The sequence below is a fragment of the Salmo salar genome, chromosome ssa20 (assembly GCF_905237065.1).
Source record: "Salmo salar chromosome ssa20, Ssal_v3.1, whole genome shotgun sequence".
NCBI classification, from domain to species: domain Eukaryota; kingdom Metazoa; phylum Chordata; class Actinopteri; order Salmoniformes; family Salmonidae; genus Salmo; species Salmo salar.
Genome location: NC_059461.1, coordinates 28,814,634 through 28,836,337, shown reverse-complemented (window position 1 = coordinate 28,836,337; position 21,704 = coordinate 28,814,634). Strand labels below are relative to the sequence as shown.

Genomic DNA, 21,704 nt, shown 5'->3' with positions numbered 1-21,704 from the left:
CCCCGCTCCTCCGCACACTCCACTAGCTTCCAGTCGAAGCTCGCTGCAAGACCATAGTGCTTGCCTATGGAGCAGCAAGAGGAACTGCCCCTCCCTACGTTCAGGCTATACTCAAACCCTACACCCCAACCCCTAGATAGGATCTTAAGATACTTGATTTATTTTCAAGTACTGTGGGGATGTTTTCAATGCTTGTAAAACAAATGTTACATTTTCGAGTAGACTTAAAGATATCAGTATTTGATCTTTTTTAAAGGGAACTCTTCAGTACACAGAGCCCCGTCCAGAGTGTCCGACGACAGAGCCCCGTCCAGAGTGTCCGGCGACAGTGCCCCGTCCAGAGTATCCGGCGACAGTACCCCGTCCAGAGTATCCAGCAACAGTGTGCAGTCCGGAACCGAGTGAGACGGCCTACAGTCCGGAACCGAGTGAGACGGCCTACAGTCCGGAACCGAGTGAGACGGCCTACAGTCCGGAACCGAGGGAGACGGCCTACAGTCCGGAACCGAGGGAGACGGCCTACAGTCCGGAACCGAGGGAGACTGCCTACAGTCCGGAACCGAGGGAGTCTGCCTACAGTCCGGAACCGAGTGAGTCTGCCTACAGTCCGGAACCGAGTGAGTCGGCCTACAGTCCGGAGCTCCCAGAGTCGGCCTACAGTCCGGAGCTCCCAGAGTTGGCCTACAGTCCGGAGCTCCCAGAGGACAGTCCAGGGTCTTCAGGGACTGGCCTCTGGCAAAGGTATTCAGTGGGGGTGGACTGGTCAGGGAGGGGACCTAGGCCTGAGCCTGAGCCACCTCCACGGAAGGAGGTTTGGGGAGGGAGGGTGTTGCATGAGAGCCGTCGGTGACGGCAGCCACCCTCCCTTCCCTCCCTTTAGTTTAGGGATTTATTTTTGGGGTTGTTGTCAGGTGCATCCGGGGTCTGCACCTTTGGGGGGGTACTGTCACGTGGCAGGGGGTATTTGTTTTATATGGTTCGGGGTGTGTGTATGTAGAGGGGTGTTGGATTTATGTGTTCCGGGGTTTTTGGTTGATGTTCTTGTTTTGTATTCTAGGGTTTCTATGTTGTGTATTTCTTTGTTGGCCTGGTGTGGCTCTCAATCAGGAACAGCTGTACATCGTTGTTTCTGATTGAGAGTCATACTTAGGGAGCTTGTTTTTCACCTGTCCCTTTGTGGGTAATTGTTTTTTGCATTGCTGTTTTGGATAGCCTGCGAAACTGTCATTTCTTTGTTTCTTGTTTTTTTTTGTGTTCACATATAAATAAAATAATGATGAGCACGCAACCCGCTGCGCCTTGGTCTAATCCCTTCGACTATCGTGACACATCACCAAAAACGAGTAACAAATGTTGAATAATGTCTGTATGTTGACAGTCAGTAGTATTTGTATTTCCTGCCACACATCACCCATCTTATGTTTGACAGGTTTTTGTGTAATCAGATTTGTACCATGAAATGTAATTCAGCCCACCGTGCCAACATTCATCTGTCAGATCATGTGCTGTGACACTGAAAGGTCAAGTGTAATTATATCCTATAAAGCAGTTGTTCCCAAACTTTTTATAGTCCCGTACCTGTTCAAACATTTAACCTCCTGCTGCGTACCCCCTCTAGCACCATGGTCAGCGCACTCTCAAATGTTGTTTTTTGCCATCATTGTAAGCCTGCCACACACACTATACGATACATTTATTAAAAATAAGAATGAGGGAGGTTTTTTTCACAACCCGGCTCGTGGGAAGTGACAAAGAGCTCTTATAGGACCAGGACACAAATAATAATATAATAATAATCAATAATTTTGCTCTTTATTTAGCCATCTTACATCTAAAACTTTATTTGTTCATCAAAAATTGTGAATAACTCACCATAGATTAATGAGAAGGGTATGCTTGAAAGGATGCACATAACTCTGCAATGTTGGGTTGTATTGGAGAGAGTCTGTCTTAAATCATTTTGCACACACAGTTTGTGCCTGTATTTAGTTTTCATGCTAGTGAGGGCCGAGAATCCACTCCCACATAGGTACGTGATTGCAAAGGGCATCAATGTCTTAACAGTGCGATTTGCCAAGGAAAGAATCTCTGAGTGTAGCCCTATCCAGAAATCTGTCAGTGGCTTCTGATTTAAATTAAATTTTCACAGAACCGCTTGTTGTAATTTCGATGAGGCTCTCTTGTTCAGATATTGATAAGTGAACTGGAGACAGGGCATGAAAGGGATAACGAATCCAGTTTGTGTTGTCCATTCGGAAAAGTACCTGCATAATTGCTCACCCAGCTCACTCGGGTGCTTTGCTATATCACATTTGACATTGTTCGTAAGCTTGAGTTCATTTGCACACGTCATACAATGATGGAAAGACCTGTGTGTTGTCCTTGTTAATGCAGACAGAAAAGAGTTCCAACTTCTTAATCATAGCCTCAATTTTGTCCCGCACATTGAATATAGTTGTGGAGAGTCCCTTTAATCCTAGATTCAAATCATTCAGGCCAGGAAAAAACATCACCCAGAAAGGCCAGTCGTGTGAGAAACTCGTCATCATGCAAGCGGTCAGACAAGTGAAAATTATGGTCAGTGAAGAGAACTTTAAGCACATCTCTATTAAAAAAAACTTGTCAATACTTTTCTCCTTGATAACCAGCGCACTTCTGTATGTTGTAAAAGCGTTACATGGTCGCTGTCCACATCATTGCATAATGCAGAAAATACACGAGAGTTCAGTGGCCTTGCTTTAACAAAGTTAACCTGTTGGGTCTAGGGGGCAGCATTTGCATGTCTGGATAAAAAAAATGTACCCGATTTAATCTGGTTACTAATCCTACCCAGTAACTAGAATATGCATATACTTATTATATATGGATAGAAAACACTCTAAAGTTTCCAAAACTGTTTGCATGGTGTCTGTGAGTATAACAGAACTCATTTGGCAGGCAAAACCCTGAGACATTTTCTGACAGGAAGTGGATACCTGATGTGTTGTATTGACTTTAAACCTATCCCATTGAAAAACACAGGGGTTTAGGAATATTTTGGCACTTCCTATTGCTTCCACTAGATGTCACCAGCCTTTACAAAGTGTTTTGAGTCTTCTGGAGGGAGATCTGACCGAACAAGAGCCATGGAACGATGATGTCCCATTAGACACCGGGCGCGCGAGTTCATGTTGGGTACCCTCGTTCCAATACGTTATAAAAGAGTATGCATTCGTCCACCTTGAATATTATTCATGTTCTGGTTAAAAAAGGCCCTAATGATTTATGCTATACAACGTTTGACATGTTTGAACGAACGGAAATATATTTTTTCCCCTCGTTCATGACGAGAAGTCCGGCTGGCTTACATCATGTGCTAACGAGATGGAGATTTTTGGACATAAATGATGAGCTTTTTTGAACAAAACTACATTCGTTATGGACCTGTGATACCTGGAAGTGACATCTGATGAAGAGAATCAAAGGTAATGGATTATTTACATAGTATTTTCGATTTTAGATCTCCCCAACATGACGTCTAGTCTGTATCGCAACGCGTATTTTTCTGGGCGCAGTGCTCAGATTATTGCAAAGTGTGATTTCCCAGTAAGGTTATTTTTAAATCTGGCAAGTTGATTGCGTTCAAGAGATGTAAATCTATAATTCTTTAAATGACAATATAATATTTTACCAATGTTTTCTAATTTTAATTATTTAATTTGTTACGCTGACTTGACTGCCGGTTATTGGAGGGAAACGATTTCCTCAACATCAATGCCATAGTAAAACGCTGTTTTTGGATATAAATATGAACTTGATAGAACTAAAAATGCATGCATTGTCTAACATAATGTCCTAGGAGTGTCATCTGATGGAGATTGTAAAAGGTTAGTGCATCATTTTAGCTGGTTTTATGGTTTTGGTGACCCTGTCTTTGACTTGACAAAACATTACACACAACTCTTGTAAATGTACTGTCCTAACATACTCTAAATTTATGCTTTCGCCGTAAAACCTTTTTGAAATCGTAAAACGTGGTTATATTAAGGAGATGTTTATCTTTCAAATGGTGTAACATAGTTGTATTTTTGAAAAATTTGAATTTTGACATTTATTTGGATTCAAATTTGCCGCTCTTGAAATGCACCTGCTGTTGATGGAGTGCACCACGGGTGGCACGCTAGCGTCCCACCTAGCCCCAAGAGGTTAACCATTTTCACTGTAGTGTCGTAAACGTCTTTCAAGCTGTCAGGCATTCCCTTGGCAGCAAGAGCCTCTCTCTCGGTGGATGCTGCAGTGTACCCAAGTGGCGTCGGGAGCAACTGCTTGCACTCGCATTACTCCACTGTGTCTCCCTGTCATGGTTTTCGCGCCATCAGTACAGATACCAACACATCTTGACCACCAAAGTCCATCTGATGTCACAAAGCTGTCCAGTACTTTAAAAATATCCTCTCATGTTGACCTGGTTTCCAGTGGTTTGCAGAAGAGGATGTCTTCCTTAATTGACCCCCTCATAAACGTAACGGACATATACCAGGAGCTGTGCCAGGCCCGCCACGTCTGTTGACTCATCCAGCTGTAACACATAGAATTCACTGGCAGTAATTGTTTCAAAACATCTCCTGCCATGTCACTGATGCGTTGTGAAACAGTGTTGTTTGATGAAGTCATTGTCTGTATAGTTTTTTGGGCCTTTTACCCCAGCATTGTCCCAGCCATATCCGCTGCAGCAGGAAGAATTAAGTCCTCCACAATAGTATGGGGCTTGCCTGTCCTAGCCACTCGGTAGCTCACCATATAAGACGCTTCTAGACCCTTCTTATTAATGGTATCTGTTGCTTTTATACATGTCTTACTACTCAAAAGTCTTCTTTATTCTCGCTCAAACTCCCGTGGCTTATTTTTCAAATTGTCATTTTTTCGTTTCTAAATGTCTGCACAAGAGTGAAGGTTTCCCGCAAGAGAGTAACGGTTAATGTGATTGGATGTTAATTATTTGACTAGGCTACCTGTATTTGACATTGTGTTGTTATTTCGCTTAACACTAGATGGTTTAATTTTATTTTTGGCAGTGAAACGAGACTACACATGCGGGGGAAAAAAACCTCACCCAAATGTATAGCCCCGTTGGAAAATACAAATGTACTGTTTGAAAATGTGAATCACATTTTATTTGGCGTACCCCTGACGGTATTGCGTGTACCCCTTGGGAATACCTGCTATAGAGGATCTGAGAATTCAGCCTGGTCTTATAGACTAGACATAACATATTAAACGTGAATCCGGTACACTCAAATTAGTATGATATATGTTACATTTGGTATGGTTACATAGGACAGACGGTTACTTAAGGAAAACGTCTAGCAAACCAAATGTTGCAAGCTCGAATCTCATCATAGACATCTTTAGCAAATTAGCAACTTTTCAACTACTTACTACTTGATCAGCTACTTTGGATGTTAGCTAATCCTTCCCCTAATGCAAACGTCTAGCAAACCAAAGGTTGCGAGTTCAAATTTCATCACAGACAACTTTTGCATTTTAGCTAATTAGCTACTTTGCAACTACTTAGCATGTTAGCTAACCCTTCCCCTAATGCAAACGTCTAGCAACCCAAAGGTTGCGAGTTCAAATCTCATCACAGACAATTTTAGCTAATTAGCAACTTTTATACTACTTACTTATTTTTGCTACTTTGCAACTACTTAGAATGTTAGCTAACCCTTTTAGCTAACTCTAACCCTAACTCTATCCTTAACCATTTAACCTAACTCCTAAACTTAACCATAACCCCTAGCCAAGCTAACGTTAGCCACCTAGCTAAAATTCATAACATATCATATGTTTTGCGAATTCTTAACATATTGTACATTTTGCAAATTCATAACATATAATAGAAATTGTAATTCGTAACATATCATACGAAATGGGTGATGGACATCCACAAATGAATACATACCATACGAAACGTAACATTTCATACAAAATGGAGTATCTCAGATTTACATACAGAATAATACAATATGCTCTGAGACCAGGATGGAGAAAATAATTGGAGACTCCTGTGTTGATATTCAGGTTGAACAATACATGGAAAACACATTTCATACAACCGCTGTGAACTCATTGGAAGTTGGAATTGTTCATGTATTTGTAAAAACACAAGCATTGTTCTGTTCAATCTACCTGTTTAATTTGTTTCTCTGAAGAAGCTGACTAAGCGATGATCTTGTATTGTATTGGACCATGTTTGTGGTTATTTATGTAAATATTTGGTGTAAACCACAGAAAGAGAAGTTGCTTGTTAAAAGGAAATGAGTACGACAAGCAGAAAAAGTACTGTCCCCTACTAAACTGCATTTGTGATTCGCAGCAGGCTGTTTCTGTTGTGTGTGTGGTGAGTGCCTTTTTCTGATTAAATCCAATGTTTTGAGGGATGGAATGTCAATTGATATACACTTATTAGGCATTATGTTAACTTGGTTACAACATTGTTTATGTTTCATGCATTTTGTATTCCTTTATCTAATTAAAAGTCATAAATACCTGTAGTTGTGACAGAAACAAATTGTGTCCAACCATCTTTGTGTTGGACACACCAAAATAAAAATAAATAAATAATCAAATCTAATAACTAAAAAGTTATTTTCAAAACATGAACAAACATTTAAAAAGTATTATTTCAAGCTGTGTGAATCCAGGGTGAACAGTTTATTTGAAAAGTGAGTGTAATTACATTAGTTTATCAAGAGTTACAAAACAAGATTCAGAATATATGCACCTGCAGCCTCTGTAATATCCAAAGGGCCAAAGTCAGTGTTATGTATTGGATGCTGTGCCTGACCAGGTTTAGGTGGAGGCTGCAATTCAAGTTGAGGTTCAATTTCAGTTCCTGAATTTAAATAAATTAATAAGGAACCCTTAAAATAGGTCATTATAAAAGCATAGCTTAAAACCAAGTGCAGATAACTTGTACCTTCAAGTAAATCATGCATTTGTGTCAATAAGAGATTTTCATGACGTAGTGTGCCATTTAATGGCATTGTCACGGTCGTCGTATGTAATGGATCAAGGCGCAGCGGGTTGAGTGCTCATTTTAACGTTTATTAGACCACTAACAAAAACAAAACAAGAAAACGCTCAGTATCGCAGGCCACACACACACACACACACACACACACACACACACACACACACACACACACACACACACACACACACACACACACACACACACACACACACACACACACACACACAGCTATGCAAAAACAACTTCCCACAAGGGACATGTGAAAACAGGGCTACCTAAGTATGACTCCCAAACAGCAACAATGATGTACAGCTGTTCCTGATTGAGAGCCATACCAGGCCAACACAAAGAAATACACAACATAGACAGATCATAGAAATACAAACATAGAACATAACCAAAAACCCCGGAATACTCTAAACAAACACCCCCCTACATAAACACATATCCCAACAAACCCCAAACCACATAAAACAAACACCCCCCTGCCACGTCCTGACCAAACTACAATAACAAATAACCCCTTTGCTGGTCAGGACGTGACAAGGCATTGTGTTTTTTGATTTGTTTTACCCCACGGACATAAAATGGTATGAATATATTACAATGCAACTAATATTTTATCACTTAGTTAACTTAAGAAAATGTTCTGAGTTGACACAGCTAAAGCTTTTCAATAACATTCAAAATACTGACATTTCAATCCTCAAATCTTAAATTAATGTATTGAATGAAATTATATTCAAAGGTCCTACTGTTTGTTTTCTCTGAGAAAGCTGATTTTTATACTTGTGTTTGGACAGAACGAGAGAGCCATGGCAGCAGGGACATTAGACACAATTACAACGAATGATGATTATTTGTATGATGATAGCAACTCCCCCCCAACTCAGTCCTCATTTGGCCAACCACTGGATCCATCAGCCAGTTCACAAGGAGGCTGGGTCATACTCCTTGTGGTCAATGTGGTCATCTTACTGCTGGGGGTTTGTGGGAATGGGGTGGTCATCTGGATAGCTGGTCTCAAGATGAAAAAGACGGTCAACACCACCTGGTACCTCAGCCTGGCCATCTCCGACTTCATATTCTGTGCCTGTCTCCCCTTCAACATAATCTACATGGTAACAAAGGAGTGGATCTTAGGGCACTTCATGTGCAAGTTCACCTCTTTTGTGATGTTCCTCAACATGTTCAGTAGCATCTTCCTCCTGGTCGTCATCAGTGTTGACCGTTATCTACTTGTCGTATTCCCAGTTTGGGCCCAGAACCAGCGAACCGTGAGGAAAGCCTCTGCAGTTGTGGTTCTTGCCTGGGCCGTCTCTGTTGCACTGAGCATTCCCTCCACAGTGTTTCGTCAAGTAACCACAGATGGCATAAAGTGCTTGAATTATTACCCACACCCAAACAGTCACATAACTGTAGCTGTCAGTCGATTTATCAGTGGCTTTGTGCTCCCGCTCCTCATCATCATCTTCTGCTACTCTATCCTCATCCTGCGACTGAGGACCAACAGGATGACCAGGTCCTCCAAACCCTTCAGAGTCCTGACTGCACTGATAGCCATATTTTTCATCAGCTGGCTTCCATATCATGTCTTCATCCTTCTGGAACTTAAAGCCCGCGATCAAACTTCTCTAACTGTTATTCATGAAGGGCTAAATATATCTGCAACTCTGGCTAGTGCAAACAGTTGCCTGAACCCATTTCTGTATGCATTCATGGGCAAAGACTTCAAGCAGAAATGCTGTAACTCTTTCCTTTCTAAGATTGAAAATGCTTTTGATGAGGAGGAACGCTCTTCAAGGAGTAGAGGGACCTCTTTCTCCCAGGCTGATTCAAAAGTTTATACAAATGTCTGATTGCCTTTCAACAAATATTGTAAAACAGGGCAGACTTATGCCCCTTTTAAGTATATTTTATATATTGCCAATACAATAACCCATTAAGTTCACATATTAAGGTCCATAGTTGTAACAATATAAGATTTGCTCTGTCTTAGCCAACTGTAATGCAAACTATGCAAATGTTTTAACCCTGAGGAAATAACTAATTTAAAGTGGTTTCCTGTAACACCCACACAGTTGTTGTAACGGTATTGTTCAAATGTAGTTGAATGTAATTTTCATCACCACTCAAGTAACATGAGCAACAATATTGTACTGTATGTTGTCTGCATTTCCTGCCATGCATCACCAATCTTTTAGTTGACAGGTTTTTGTGTAATCAGATTTGTACCATGAAATGTAATTCAGCCCATCGTGCCAACATTCATCTGTCAGCTCATCTGCTGTGACACTGAAAGGTCAAGTGTAATTACATATCCTATAGAGGAGCTGAGAATCTAATTGAAGAGCCCTGTGTTTATACTTCACAAAACCGCTGTTGGTCAACAATTATTTTGGATGAACGTGAAGCCTTTGGAACTTCATGCTGTACTAATATCTCTTACAAATTGTGAAATAGCTTTTTTCACATGTTAAGCTGAAACTTTCTCATGTGAATCCATATGTTCACATGTATTAAATTTAGAGTTTACAAGTTAACACCACCTTTCACATGTGAGGAGAATAACGTGTTTTCTCCTCCCATGTATTGCAAGTTTACATGTAAAAAACATTCACATTTGCAATTTCACATGTAGTAACCAAAAAAGTTTTAAACAAATCAAAATATATTTTATATTTGTGATTATTCAAAGTAGCCACCCTTTGCCTTGATGACAGCTTTGCACACTCTTGGCATTCTCTCAACCAGCTTCACCTGGAATGCTTTCCCAACAGTCTTGAAGGAGTTCCAACATATGCTGAGCACTTGTTGGCTGCTTTTCCTTAACTCTGCAGTCTGACTCATCCCAAACCATCTCAATTTGGTTGAGGTCGGGGGATTATGTAGGCCAGGTCATCTATGCAGCACTCCATCACTCTCCTTCTTGGTCAAATAGCCCTTACACAGCCTGGAGGTGTGTAAGGGCCATTGTCCTGTTGAAAAACAAATGATAGTCCCACTAAGACAAACCAGAATGCTGTGGTAGCCATGCAGGTTAAGTGTGCCTTGAATTCTTAATGAATCACAGACAGTGTCACCAGCAAAGCACCATAAGGCCGCCTCCTCCATGCTTCAAGGTGGGAAATACACATGTGTAGATCATCTGTTCACCCGCACCGCATCTCACAAAGACACAGTGGTTGTAACCAAAAATCTCAATTTGGACTCATCAGACCAAAGGACACATTTCCACTGGTCTAATGTCCATTGCTTGTGTTTCTTGGCCCAGGCAAGTCTCTTCTTCTTATTGGTGTCCTTTAGCAGTGGTTTCTTTGCAGGAAATCAACCATGAAGGCCTGATTCACACAGTCTCTTCTGAACAGTTGATGTTGAGATGTGTCTGTTAATTGAACTCCGTGAAGCATTTATTTGGGCTGCAATTTCTGAGGCTGGTAACTCTAATGAACTTATCCTCTGCAGCAGAGGTAACTCTGGGTCTTCCATTCCTATGGCGATCCTCATGAGAGCCAGTTTCATCATAGCGCTTGATGGTTTTTGCGACTGCACTTGAAGAAACATTCAAAGTTCTTGAAATTTTTTTGTATTGACTGATCTTCATGTCTTGAAGAAATGATGGGCTGTTGTTTCTCTTTTCTTATTTGAGCAGTTCTTATGGACTTGGTCTTTTACCAAATAGTGCTATCTTCTGTATACCCCACCTACCAAGTCACAACACAACTGATTTGCTCAAACACATTAAGACGAAAATAAATTCCACAAATTAACTTTTATGAAGGCACACTTGTTAATTGAAATGCATTTCAGGTGAGTACCTCATGAAGATGGTTGAGAGAACGCCAAGAGTGTGCAAAGCTGTCATCAAGGCAAAGGTTGGCTACTTTGAAGAATCACAAATATAAAATATATTCTGATTTGTTTAAAACTTTTTTGGTTACTACATGATTCCATATTTGTTATTTTATAGTTTTGATGTCTTCACTATTACTCTACAATGTAGAAAATAGTAAAAATAAAGAAAAACCCTTGAATGAGTAGGTGTTCAATTGTTTTTGACCGGTAGTGTATATACTGCATACACTGAACAAAAATATAAACGCAACATGGAAAGTGTTGGTGTCATGAGCTGAAATAAAAGATCCCCAAAATGTTACATGTGTACAAAAATCTTATTTATCTGAAGTGTTGTGTACACATTTGATTACATCCCTGTTAGTGAGCATTTCTCCTTTGCCAAGATGATCCATCCACCTGACAGGTGTGGCATATCATTAGCTGATTAAACAGCATGATCATTACACAGGTGCACCTTGTGCTGGAGACAACAAAATGCTACTCTAAAATGTGCAGTTTTGTCACCCAAAACAATGCCACAGATGTCTAAAGTTTTGAGGGAGCGTGCAATTGGCATGGAGACTGCAGGAATGTCCACAAGAGCGGTTGCCAGAGACTTTAATGTTAATTTCTTTACCATACGCCACCTCCAATGTTGTTTTAGAGAATTTAGTAGTACGTACAACCGGCCTCACAACTGCAGACCATGTGTATGGCGTTGTGTGGGCGAGCAGTTTGATGTCAATGTTGTGAACAGTGCCTCATGGTGGTGGTGGGGTTATGGGTTGTGCAGGTATAAACTACGGAAACGAACACAATTGCATTTTATCGATGGCAATTTGATACCGTGACGAGATCCTGAGACCCATTGTGACTCCCATTTTTTTTTAAAGATATCTGTCACCAACAGATGCATATCTGTATCCCAGTCATGTGAAATCCATAGATTCGGACCTAATGAATTTATTTAAATTGACTGATTTCCTTATATGCACTATAACTCAGTAAAATCGTTTGAAGTTGTAGCATTTTGAGTTTATATTTTTGTTCATTGTACATATACAAAGTATTCAGAACCCTTGACTTTTTCCACATTTTGTTAGCTTACAGCCCTATTCTAAAATTGTTTAAATAAAAAAAAACAATCTACACACAATACCCGATAATAACAAAGCGAAAACAGATTGACATTTTTGCAAATATATATATATATATATACATAAGTATTCAGACCCTTTTGCTATGAGACTCAAAATTGAGCTCAGGTGCATCCTGTTTCCATTGATTATCCTTGATGTTTCTACAAATTGGAGTCCACCTGTGGTAAATTCAATTGACTGAACATGATTTGAAAAGGCACACACCTGTCTATATAAGGTCCCACAGTTGACAGTGCATGTCAGAGCAAAGAACAAGCCATGAGGTCGAAGGAATTGTCCGTAGAGCTCCGAGACAGGATTGTGTCGAGGCACAGATCTGGGGAAGGATACCAAAAAATGTCTGCAGCATTAAAGATCACCAAGAACACAGTGGCCTCCATCACTCTTAAACGGAAGAAGTTTGGAACCACCAAGACTCTTCCTAGAGCTGGCCGCCCAGCCAAACTGAGCAATCAAGGGAGAAGGGCCTTGGTCAGGGAGGTGACCAAGAACCCGATGGTCACTCTGACAGAGCTCTAGAGTTCCTCTGTGGAGATGGGAGAACCTTCCAGAAGGACAACCATATCTGCAGCACTCCACCAATCAGGCCTTTATGGTAGAGTGGCCAGACAGAAGCCTCTCCTCAGTAAAAGGCACATGACCGCCCGCTTGGAGTTTGCCATAAGGCACCTGAAGACTGTCAGACAGTGAGAAACAAGTTTCTCTGGTCTGACGAAACCAAGATTGAACTCTTTGGCCTGAATTCCAAGTATCACGTCTGGAGGAAACCTGGCACCATTCCTAAGGTGAAGCATGGGGTGGCAGCATCATGCTGTGGGGATGTTTTTCAGCGGCAGGGACTGGGAGACTAGTCAGGATCGAGGCAAAAATGAACAGAGCAAAGTACAGAGATACTTGATGAAAACCTGCTCCAGAGCACTCAGAACCTCAGACTGGGGCAAAGGTTCACCTTCCAACAGGACAACGACCCTAAGCACACAGCCAGAACAACGACCCTAAGCACACAGCCAAGACAACGCAGGAGTGGCTTCGGGACAAGTTTCTGAATGTCCTTGAGTGGCCCACCCAGAGCCCGGACTTGAACCCGATCAAACATCTCTGGATAGACCTGAAAATAGCTTGTGTAGGTCTACAATCTTGTCCCTGACATCCTTGGAGAGCTCTTTGGTCTTGGCCATGGTGGAGAGTTTGGAATCTGATTGATTGCTTCTGTAGACAGGTGTCTTTTATACAGGTAACAAGCTGAGATTAGGAGCACTCCCTTTAAGAGTGTGCTCCTAATCTCAGCTCATTACCTGTATAAAAGACACCTGGGAGCCAGAAATCTTTCTGATTGAGAGGGGGTCAAATACTTACTTCCCTCATTAAAATGCAAATAATTTTATAACATTTTCGACATGCGTTTTTCTGGATTTTGTTGTTATTCTGTCTCTCACTGTTCAAATAAACCTACCATTAAAATTATAGACTGATCATTTCTTTGTCAGTGGGCAAACTCAGCAGGGGATCAAATACTTTTCTCCCTCACTGTAACGGATTAGAACAAACATCAGTCATCCTTCATCGGAGTATTAATAAACATTTAATACCAGGAATATCCTGGGCATATATTCAGGTCAATGTTACACAATATCATGTGTTATTCATTGATCAAGAAAGGGGGGGGGGGTCGGGTTAATCTTTGTCCTTGTCGAGTTTGTACTTTTACTGTCATATTATATCTTTTTTCAGATGTTTATTTGGAATCACTGTCCATTACTTCCATTGTATTACCTTATTTTTTGGGGGTATAATCACATTACATTAATTCCATACAAAACACATTCAAATGTGACACCCCCTTTCAGATAGTGCCAGCCTGTTAATGAAAGTCTGTAACGAGTGTCGTAAGGATCAGACCAAAACGCAGCGGGAACGTGTATGCTCATCTTTTTAATGTGAAGAAGGAAAAAACAAACAAATCACGTATACAAAACAAACGAACGACACTAACAGTCCTATCAGGTGCTCAGACACTAAACAGGAGACAACTACCCACAAAATCCCACAGAAAAACACCTCTTAAATAAGACCTTCAATTAGAAGCAACTAGGAGCAGCTGCTTCCAATTGAAGGTCAACCCCATTAATTAAACATAGAACTAGACATACTAGATAAACATAGAAATATACTAACATAGAACATAGCCCAACAAACCCCGAAACACTCTAAACAAACAGCCCTCTTACATAATAACATAACCCAACAAATCCCGAACCACATAAAACAAACACCCCCTGCCACGTTCTGACCAAACTACAATAACAAATAACCCCTTTACTGGTCATAACGTGACAAAGTCAGAGCCACTTAAAGTCTGTGTCCAAAAATTGAAGTGATCATCTGTCCCATAATACTTGTTTTATTTTGTTGCACGTACTATAAAAATATGTGTATATGTATGTGTGAATATATATATATATATATATAGCAAGTAATCTTGTCTTTCATTGCTCTACAGTATGTCTTCAATAGAGACATATGCACATTGATCATCAGTCAACATAAAGTGGTGGGTGTAGAAAATTGAAAGAGAATGCTTCACTTACAGATTATTTTGATTTATTTTTGTTTTTCTATGCTCTTGCTGCACAGTACCTACAGTATGGGTGGGACTATTGTATAGCTCGTTCTTCGATACCAAAGCAATCTACAATAGAAAATGGGGTGTGTCACTTTCAGTATTACTCACCTTCAATAACAATAATCAAGGATTGTATATCAAGAAAAACTAAGTATAGTACATAACTCTAATCTAAACGAATCTATATCTTGAAGAAAATGCCTTTTGCTCCTTTGGAGTGGTAAGCTTTCAGTTATATAATTTACGGTGAAAGGCTTTTTGGGTCATATTCAAATTAAATAAGTGAACAAAAATATTTAATCCTTAAGAGTATATTGATGCAACCAATCTAAGAAACATAACCAAAAATAAAGGGTTAAATATGTGTCCAAAAAAAACAAAATATTTTGTGAGCTTTCGACATCGTCGGCGATGTCATCTACAAAATAGCTTCCATTACTCTACTCGGCAAACTGGATGCAGTCTATCACAGTGCCATCCGTTTTGTTACCAAATCACCTTATACCACCCACCACTGCGATCTGTATGCTCTAGTCGGCTAGCCCTCGCTACATATTCGTCGCCAGACCCACTGGCTCCAGGTCACCTATAAGTCTATGCTAGGTAAAGCTCCGCCTTATCTCAGTTCACTGGTCACGATAACAACACCCACCCGTAGCACACGTTCCAGCAGGTATATCTCACTGATCATCCCCAAAGCCAACACCTCATTTGGCCGCCTTTCCTTCCAGTTCTCTGCTGCCAGTGACTGGAACGAATTGCAAAAATCGCTGAAGTTGGAGACTTTTATTTCCCTCGCCAACTTTAAACATCATCTACCTGAACTGCTAACCGATCGCTGCAGCTGTACATAGTCCATCTGTAAATTGCCCACCCAATCTACCTACCTCATCCCCATACTATTTTTATTTTATTTACTTTTCTGCTCTTTTGCACACCAGTATTTCTACTTGCACATCATCATATGCTCATTTATCACTCCAGTGTTAATCTGCTAAATTGTAATTATTCGATCCTATGGCCTATTTATTGCCTACCTCCTCATGCCTTTTACACACACTGTATATAGACTTTCTTTTTTCTACTGTGTCATTGACTTGTTTATTGTGTTATTGGCTTGTTTATTGTTTACTCCATGTGTAACTCTGTGTTGTTGTCTGTGTCACACTGCTTTGCTTTATCTTGGCCAGGTCGCAGTTGTAAATGAGAACTTGTTCTCAACTAGCCTACCTGGTGAAATAAAGGTGAAATAAAAATATCTCCTAGATATAGGCAGTTGCGTGTATTCATGGATGCCAAGGGAAGCCAGGCTTCCCAAAAAAATGTACCAAGAACATTTTGTAAAAACATATAAAATGTAGCTTTCACCTCTCTGTGTTTCATAATTTTCCTTCAATTCGCAAGAGGCTGAATGCATCTCACCGAAGAAAGCATCAGAGTGAGCAAAACAGCACCCCTCTGTCTCTCTATGTGTAGGCCATCTATCTGATGCTGTCTGGTCCAAACGAGTATGACATTGATACAGCCCGTTGCATTGAATAGAATGAAAGTGAAGCCAGCGAACATTTGGCCTCCCTTGATAATGTATACAAATTTGCCAATGAGCGAGCTTAACTGTGAAAGGTCCTGGCGCACCAAAAAAAAGTGTCAAGTGAAGCCAGCCTGGATTTTGGCGTAACTGTCACGTCCTGACTATGGTAAGCTGTTATTTTCTATGGTAGAGTAGGTCAGGGCGTGACAGGGGGGTTTATTCTATGTGTTCTATTTCTGTTCTTAGGTTCTAGTTTTTGTATTTCTATGTTGGTTTGTTTGGGATAATCTCCAATTAGAGGTAGCTGGTCCTCGTTGTCTCTAATTGGAGATCATACTTAAGTAGAGGTTTTTCTTCCTGGGTTTTGTGGGTGATTATTTTTGAGTAGTGTTTGTTTCTCCTCTGCGTCACGGTTTGTTGTTTTGTCTATTCAGTTATTTGATGTATTGCATAGTTTCACAGAGTAAATAAAATGTGGAACTACACACACGCTGCACCTTGGTCCTCTCCTTTTGACAGCCATGACAGTAACTCCTGTCAAATCGCATTGAGAGCATTCGTCATTGACAGAAACAACTTGAATTGTTACATCTCATTGTGTTGTCATTAGGTGGCTAGCTAGCTAAAATTGTCGCTTTCCTAAATTAGTCATGGATGGAGATAGGGATTTTGACTTGTTTTACTTATTTCTCCGTACTGGCCAATGATTATAACGGCGATTCTGATCCAACCATTAATTCATACATTGTTGTGCCCCTGGCCTGATAGGATGGAAGTTCAATATGTAGCTCGATATAGATTTTTTAAATTTTTTTTTAATGAATATTAAACTCCTTGCACACAGAACACCCAGCTGGTGATGGTGATAACTGAGTATACCAATCCTTGAATGGAAGTTCAGCTAGCTAGCAAGCATTTTAGCCAGGTAGCCTTGGACAACAAAAATAAAAGCGTGTACTTTATGACAGAGTGATAAACCTCTGGGGGATGGCATCAACATATTTCTCTACTTGCACGAACGTGCACACACACAGAAATCAGAACCATGGACAGCCACATCATATTTAGTTTACGTTGATTGGACTTCATTGTTTTTGGTATCTTTTAGTTGCCACTGTATTAGACTAAGGGGAGGTGATTTGATGTTGAAATGCTGAAGTTGGAATAATGGAGACAGTTCTTGTTTTCTTTGTAACTTGTGGTAACTCACTGTGGTTCTAAATCAATAGTTGTTTAGTGGTCCGAAAATGGGGGAAACATGAACTTTCTTGAACATGCTGTAGGTCATGTACTGTTTGTTACATGCAATATGCTTTGTTGAGTAAACCAGACAGAGGTTGCTATCCGGTTTTGTGATAAAACAAAGGTGTGATTGAATTTATTCTGCCACTGTCTTCTTATTGTCTCGGCCTTTAGGCCTATATAGTGTATCACGGTCAAGGCAAATTAATGAACAGGTTATAGAGCAAACAATGCAATTATCAAATAATATTGGTTGTAATATGACTGTTTTTTCTGGCTTCCACAGTGATTTTACCCACACACCGCTACTGGATATAGGACAAATACTTCAAAACGTTATTCCCTTTTAGAATAATTTTGACTGTCTTTTTTGCCGTTCATGAATGTGTTATTCAATGCATTTCTATGGGCTATAGTAGTAAAGGCCAAATTCAATATTTTATCAAATAATGTAAGATTTTTTGTTTATCTAAAGGGTCCTAAAATGTTAAAACCAATAGCTAAATCATCCATGGTATGACCATCTTAAAACAATGCCATATGTTACAGTAGCTTAGTAGAACCCCTCCCCCCAACACCTTAGACTTTTAGTTAAATAATCAACCTACATTATCTCTTCATTATGAAGTCAATCATACAGACACAAAATCAAAAAATACAGTTACAGTATACTATGTGGGTATGCTTGAGAACTCAACGGTGTTGAATAACATTCCTCGGCAACAATGTGATGTGGCATACTATCATTGATTGTAAACCCCAGCCTGTATTGAAATCTACAGTTATTTCAAAAAGCGTTAGGGTTAGAGTTAGTATTAAACTCCTTTGTTATGGCAAGCCAAAATAAGTTCAGGGGTAACAATTAGCTTAAAACCTCTTCAGCGTCTCATCCCGTCAGCGGGATCAAAATCCAGCGAAAAATCATATCACCATTAGCATAACAACATTTAATAATTTGAAAAATCGTTTTATAGATACACCTCTCCTGAATCGACCCACGTCGTCCGATTTCAAAAAGGTTTTACAGGAAAAGCAAATCATTAGATTATGTTAGAGGAGTCCATCGTAAAAAGCAGCAACATAGCCATTTTACGACCAACACATGCATCACAAATAACCAAAAAACAGCTAAATGCAGCACTAACCTTTTACAAACTTCATCAGATGACACACCTAGGACATCATGTTACACAATGCATGCATTCTTTTGTTCAATAAAGTTCATATTTATATATGAAAACAGCATTTTACATCGGCGTCTGACGTTGACTAACTATTTTCCCGTCAAAAGCATCCGATGAAACAGTGCTACAGTTTACTGAATTACTATTCGAAAACATGTTTAAAATGTAATATTGTCCTTCTAGGATTTATAGATGAATATCTCTTGAAGGCACCTGTCATACCAGATTTAAAAATAACTTTACTGGGTAATCACACTTAGCGATAAAAGGGGATGCGATACTCAGAAAATGACCTAGTAAATACAGCTCGGCACCATCTTGGAACAATCGCATTTCACATCTAATGTTGTATAATATTGTCAATAATCCCTTACCTTTAGTTGTCTTCATCAGAAAGCACTTCCAGGAATCCCAGGTCCACAACAGATGTATTTTCGGTCGAAAAAGTTCATCCTTTATGTTCCATTAGCTTGTTGTTGTTAGCGCGTTCTGAAGGCTGCACCAAAAGTTCCGACGTGCGCGGGGCTACTCTGTCAACAAAATGCATTTTTTTCTTATTTAGGTTCGTTCAAACATGTCAAACGTTGTATAACATAAATCTTCAGGGCCTGTTTCAACAAGAGAGCCAATAAGATTCGAGGGGGACGATTTCAATGTGTTTCAAAACGTTTCCAAAGGTGGGGGTAGACAGGGCCGCCGGCGTCATAATGGTGATGGCCCTCCCGCTGTGACCAATTTCCAAGGCGTCTCATTCACTGAGTTTCGACAGTAGAAGGCTCAAAACACTTTGTAAAGACTGGCGACATCTTGTGGAAGCAATAGGAAGTGCATAATAAACGATATCTCACGGTGTTAATAATAGGCGACGACGTGAAGTTGAGTCCACAATTCAGAATTCCACTTCCTGGTTCAATCGGTCTCGGGGTTTTGACTGCCATATGAGTTCTGTTATAGTCACAGACACCATTCAAACAGTTTTAGAAACTTTAGGGTGTTTTCTATCCACAGGTATTAATTATATGCATATCCTAGCTTCTGAGTCTGATTAGTAGGCCGTTGAAAATGGGCACAAATTTTTTCCAAAATGCGCTGTGGCGCCCCCTATCCTAGGGTAACGTCAACAAGTCACTCTGTGTGCAATAATAGGGTTTAACATGATTTTTGAATGACTATCTCATCTCTGTACCCCACACATACAATTATCTGTAACTTAGTTGAGCAGTGCATTTCAAACAGATTCAACCACAAATACCAGGGAGGTGTTCCAATGCCTCGCTAAGGCACCTATTGGTAGATGGGTACAAAAAAGCAAACAATATTTCTAAGTTTGTGCATGGTGACGTTATTAATTACACTTTGGATGGTGCATCAATACACCCAGTCTCTACAAAGATACAGGACTCCTTCCTAACTCAGTCGCCGAAGAGGAAGGAAACCGCTCAGGGATTTCACCATGAGGCCAATGGTGACTTTAAAACAGTTAGAGTTTAATGGCTGTGATAGGAGAAAACTGAGGATGGATCAACAACATTGTAGTTGCTCTACAATACTAACCTGATTGACAGAGTGAAAAGAAAGAAGCCTGTACAGAATACAAATATTCCAAAACATCCATCATGTTTGTAACAAGGCACTAAAGTAATACTGAAAAAAAATTGGCAAAGCAATTAACTTTTTGTCCTGAATACAAAGAGTTATTATTGTGGAAAATCCAATACTACACATTACTGAGTACCACTCTCCATATCTTCAAGCATAGTGGTGGCTGCATCATGTTAAGGGTATGATTGTAATTGTTAAGGACTGGGGAGATTTTCAGGATAAAAAGAAATGGAATGGAACTGAGCACATGTAAAATCCTAGAGGAAAACCTGGTTCAGTCTGCTTTCCACCCGACAATGGGAGATGAACTCACCTTTCACCAGGACAATAACCTAAAACTCAAGGCCAAATCTACAATGGCGTTGCTTTACCAAGAACATAGTTAATGTTCCTGAGTGGCCGAGTTACAGTTTTGATTTAAATCTACTTAGAATCTATGGCAAGCCCTGAAAATGGTTGTCGAACAATGATCTACAACCAATTTGACAGAGCTTGAAGAATTTTAAAAAGAATAATGGGCAAATGTTGCACAATCCAGGTGTGGAAAGCTCTTAGAGACTTAACCAGCTGTAATTGCCACCAAAGGTGCAATCTACAAAGTGTGAATACTTATGTAAATGAGATATTTCTGTATTTCATTTTCAATAAAATGTGCAAAGATTTCTATAAGCATGTTTTCACTTTGTCATTATGGTGTATTGTGTGCAGATGGGTGAGAAATACATGTAATCAATTTTGAATTCAGGCTGTAACGCAACAAAATGTGGAACAAGTATTGATACTTTCTGAAGGCACTGTATTAGTCCAATGGAAATCTGTTTGAGTTCTCAAGCATTCTATCATTTCAGACACAGCAGTTGCATTAATTGCATAACTAGAACCTTGGTATTTTGTTCTCAGAAGTTAGAACACTCTCAACACTAATGCGTCTGGTGATGCGTTAAGTGGCCAGTTTAATTAAGCAATAATCCCTGAGGAGGTGTGGTATATGGCCAATATACCACGGCTAAGGACTGTTCTTACAACGCAACGCGCAGTGCCTGGACACAGCCTTTAGCCGTGGTATATTGGCCATATACCACAAACTCCCAAGGTGCATTTTTGCTGTAATAAACTGGTTATCAACGTAATTAGAGCAATACAAATAAATGTTTTGTCCATACCCACGGTATCCCATCTAATATACCACAGTTGTCAGACAATCAGCATTCAGGGCTCGAACCACCCAGTTTATAATATCAAATATCATCAACAATATATTCACATTACCAATAATATTTGATATTACTACTAATTTTCCCCCCTACATTTCAACTTAAAGCCAACAGCCAACTGACAGGAAAGGCACTGCATTATAATTTTACTTCAAACCACCATTATGAGAAAAAACTACTGGTTCTGCAGAGTCTTTTAGCAGAAGTGGTAGATTCGAAATAGAGCTGTTCACAGAAAATGACATTCAATGAATCCACAATAAATTCATTGTGCACAGTGTGGTTAGCTGACCACC

At 40.0% G+C, this 21,704-nt stretch overlaps 1 protein-coding gene across 1 annotated transcript; it reads left to right on the top strand.

Moving 5' to 3' along the window:
* Positions 1 to 6,198: 6,198 nt before the first annotated feature.
* On the top strand, positions 6,199 to 9,862 carry LOC106580391 (C3a anaphylatoxin chemotactic receptor). Its single transcript, XM_014161397.2, has 2 exons — positions 6,199 to 6,379; positions 7,819 to 9,862. Exon 2 carries the CDS (start codon positions 7,831 to 7,833, stop codon positions 8,872 to 8,874), a length of 1,044 nt encoding a protein of 347 aa, XP_014016872.1. The 5' UTR covers positions 6,199 to 6,379; positions 7,819 to 7,830; the 3' UTR covers positions 8,875 to 9,862.
* Positions 9,863 to 21,704: the final 11,842 nt, after the last annotated feature.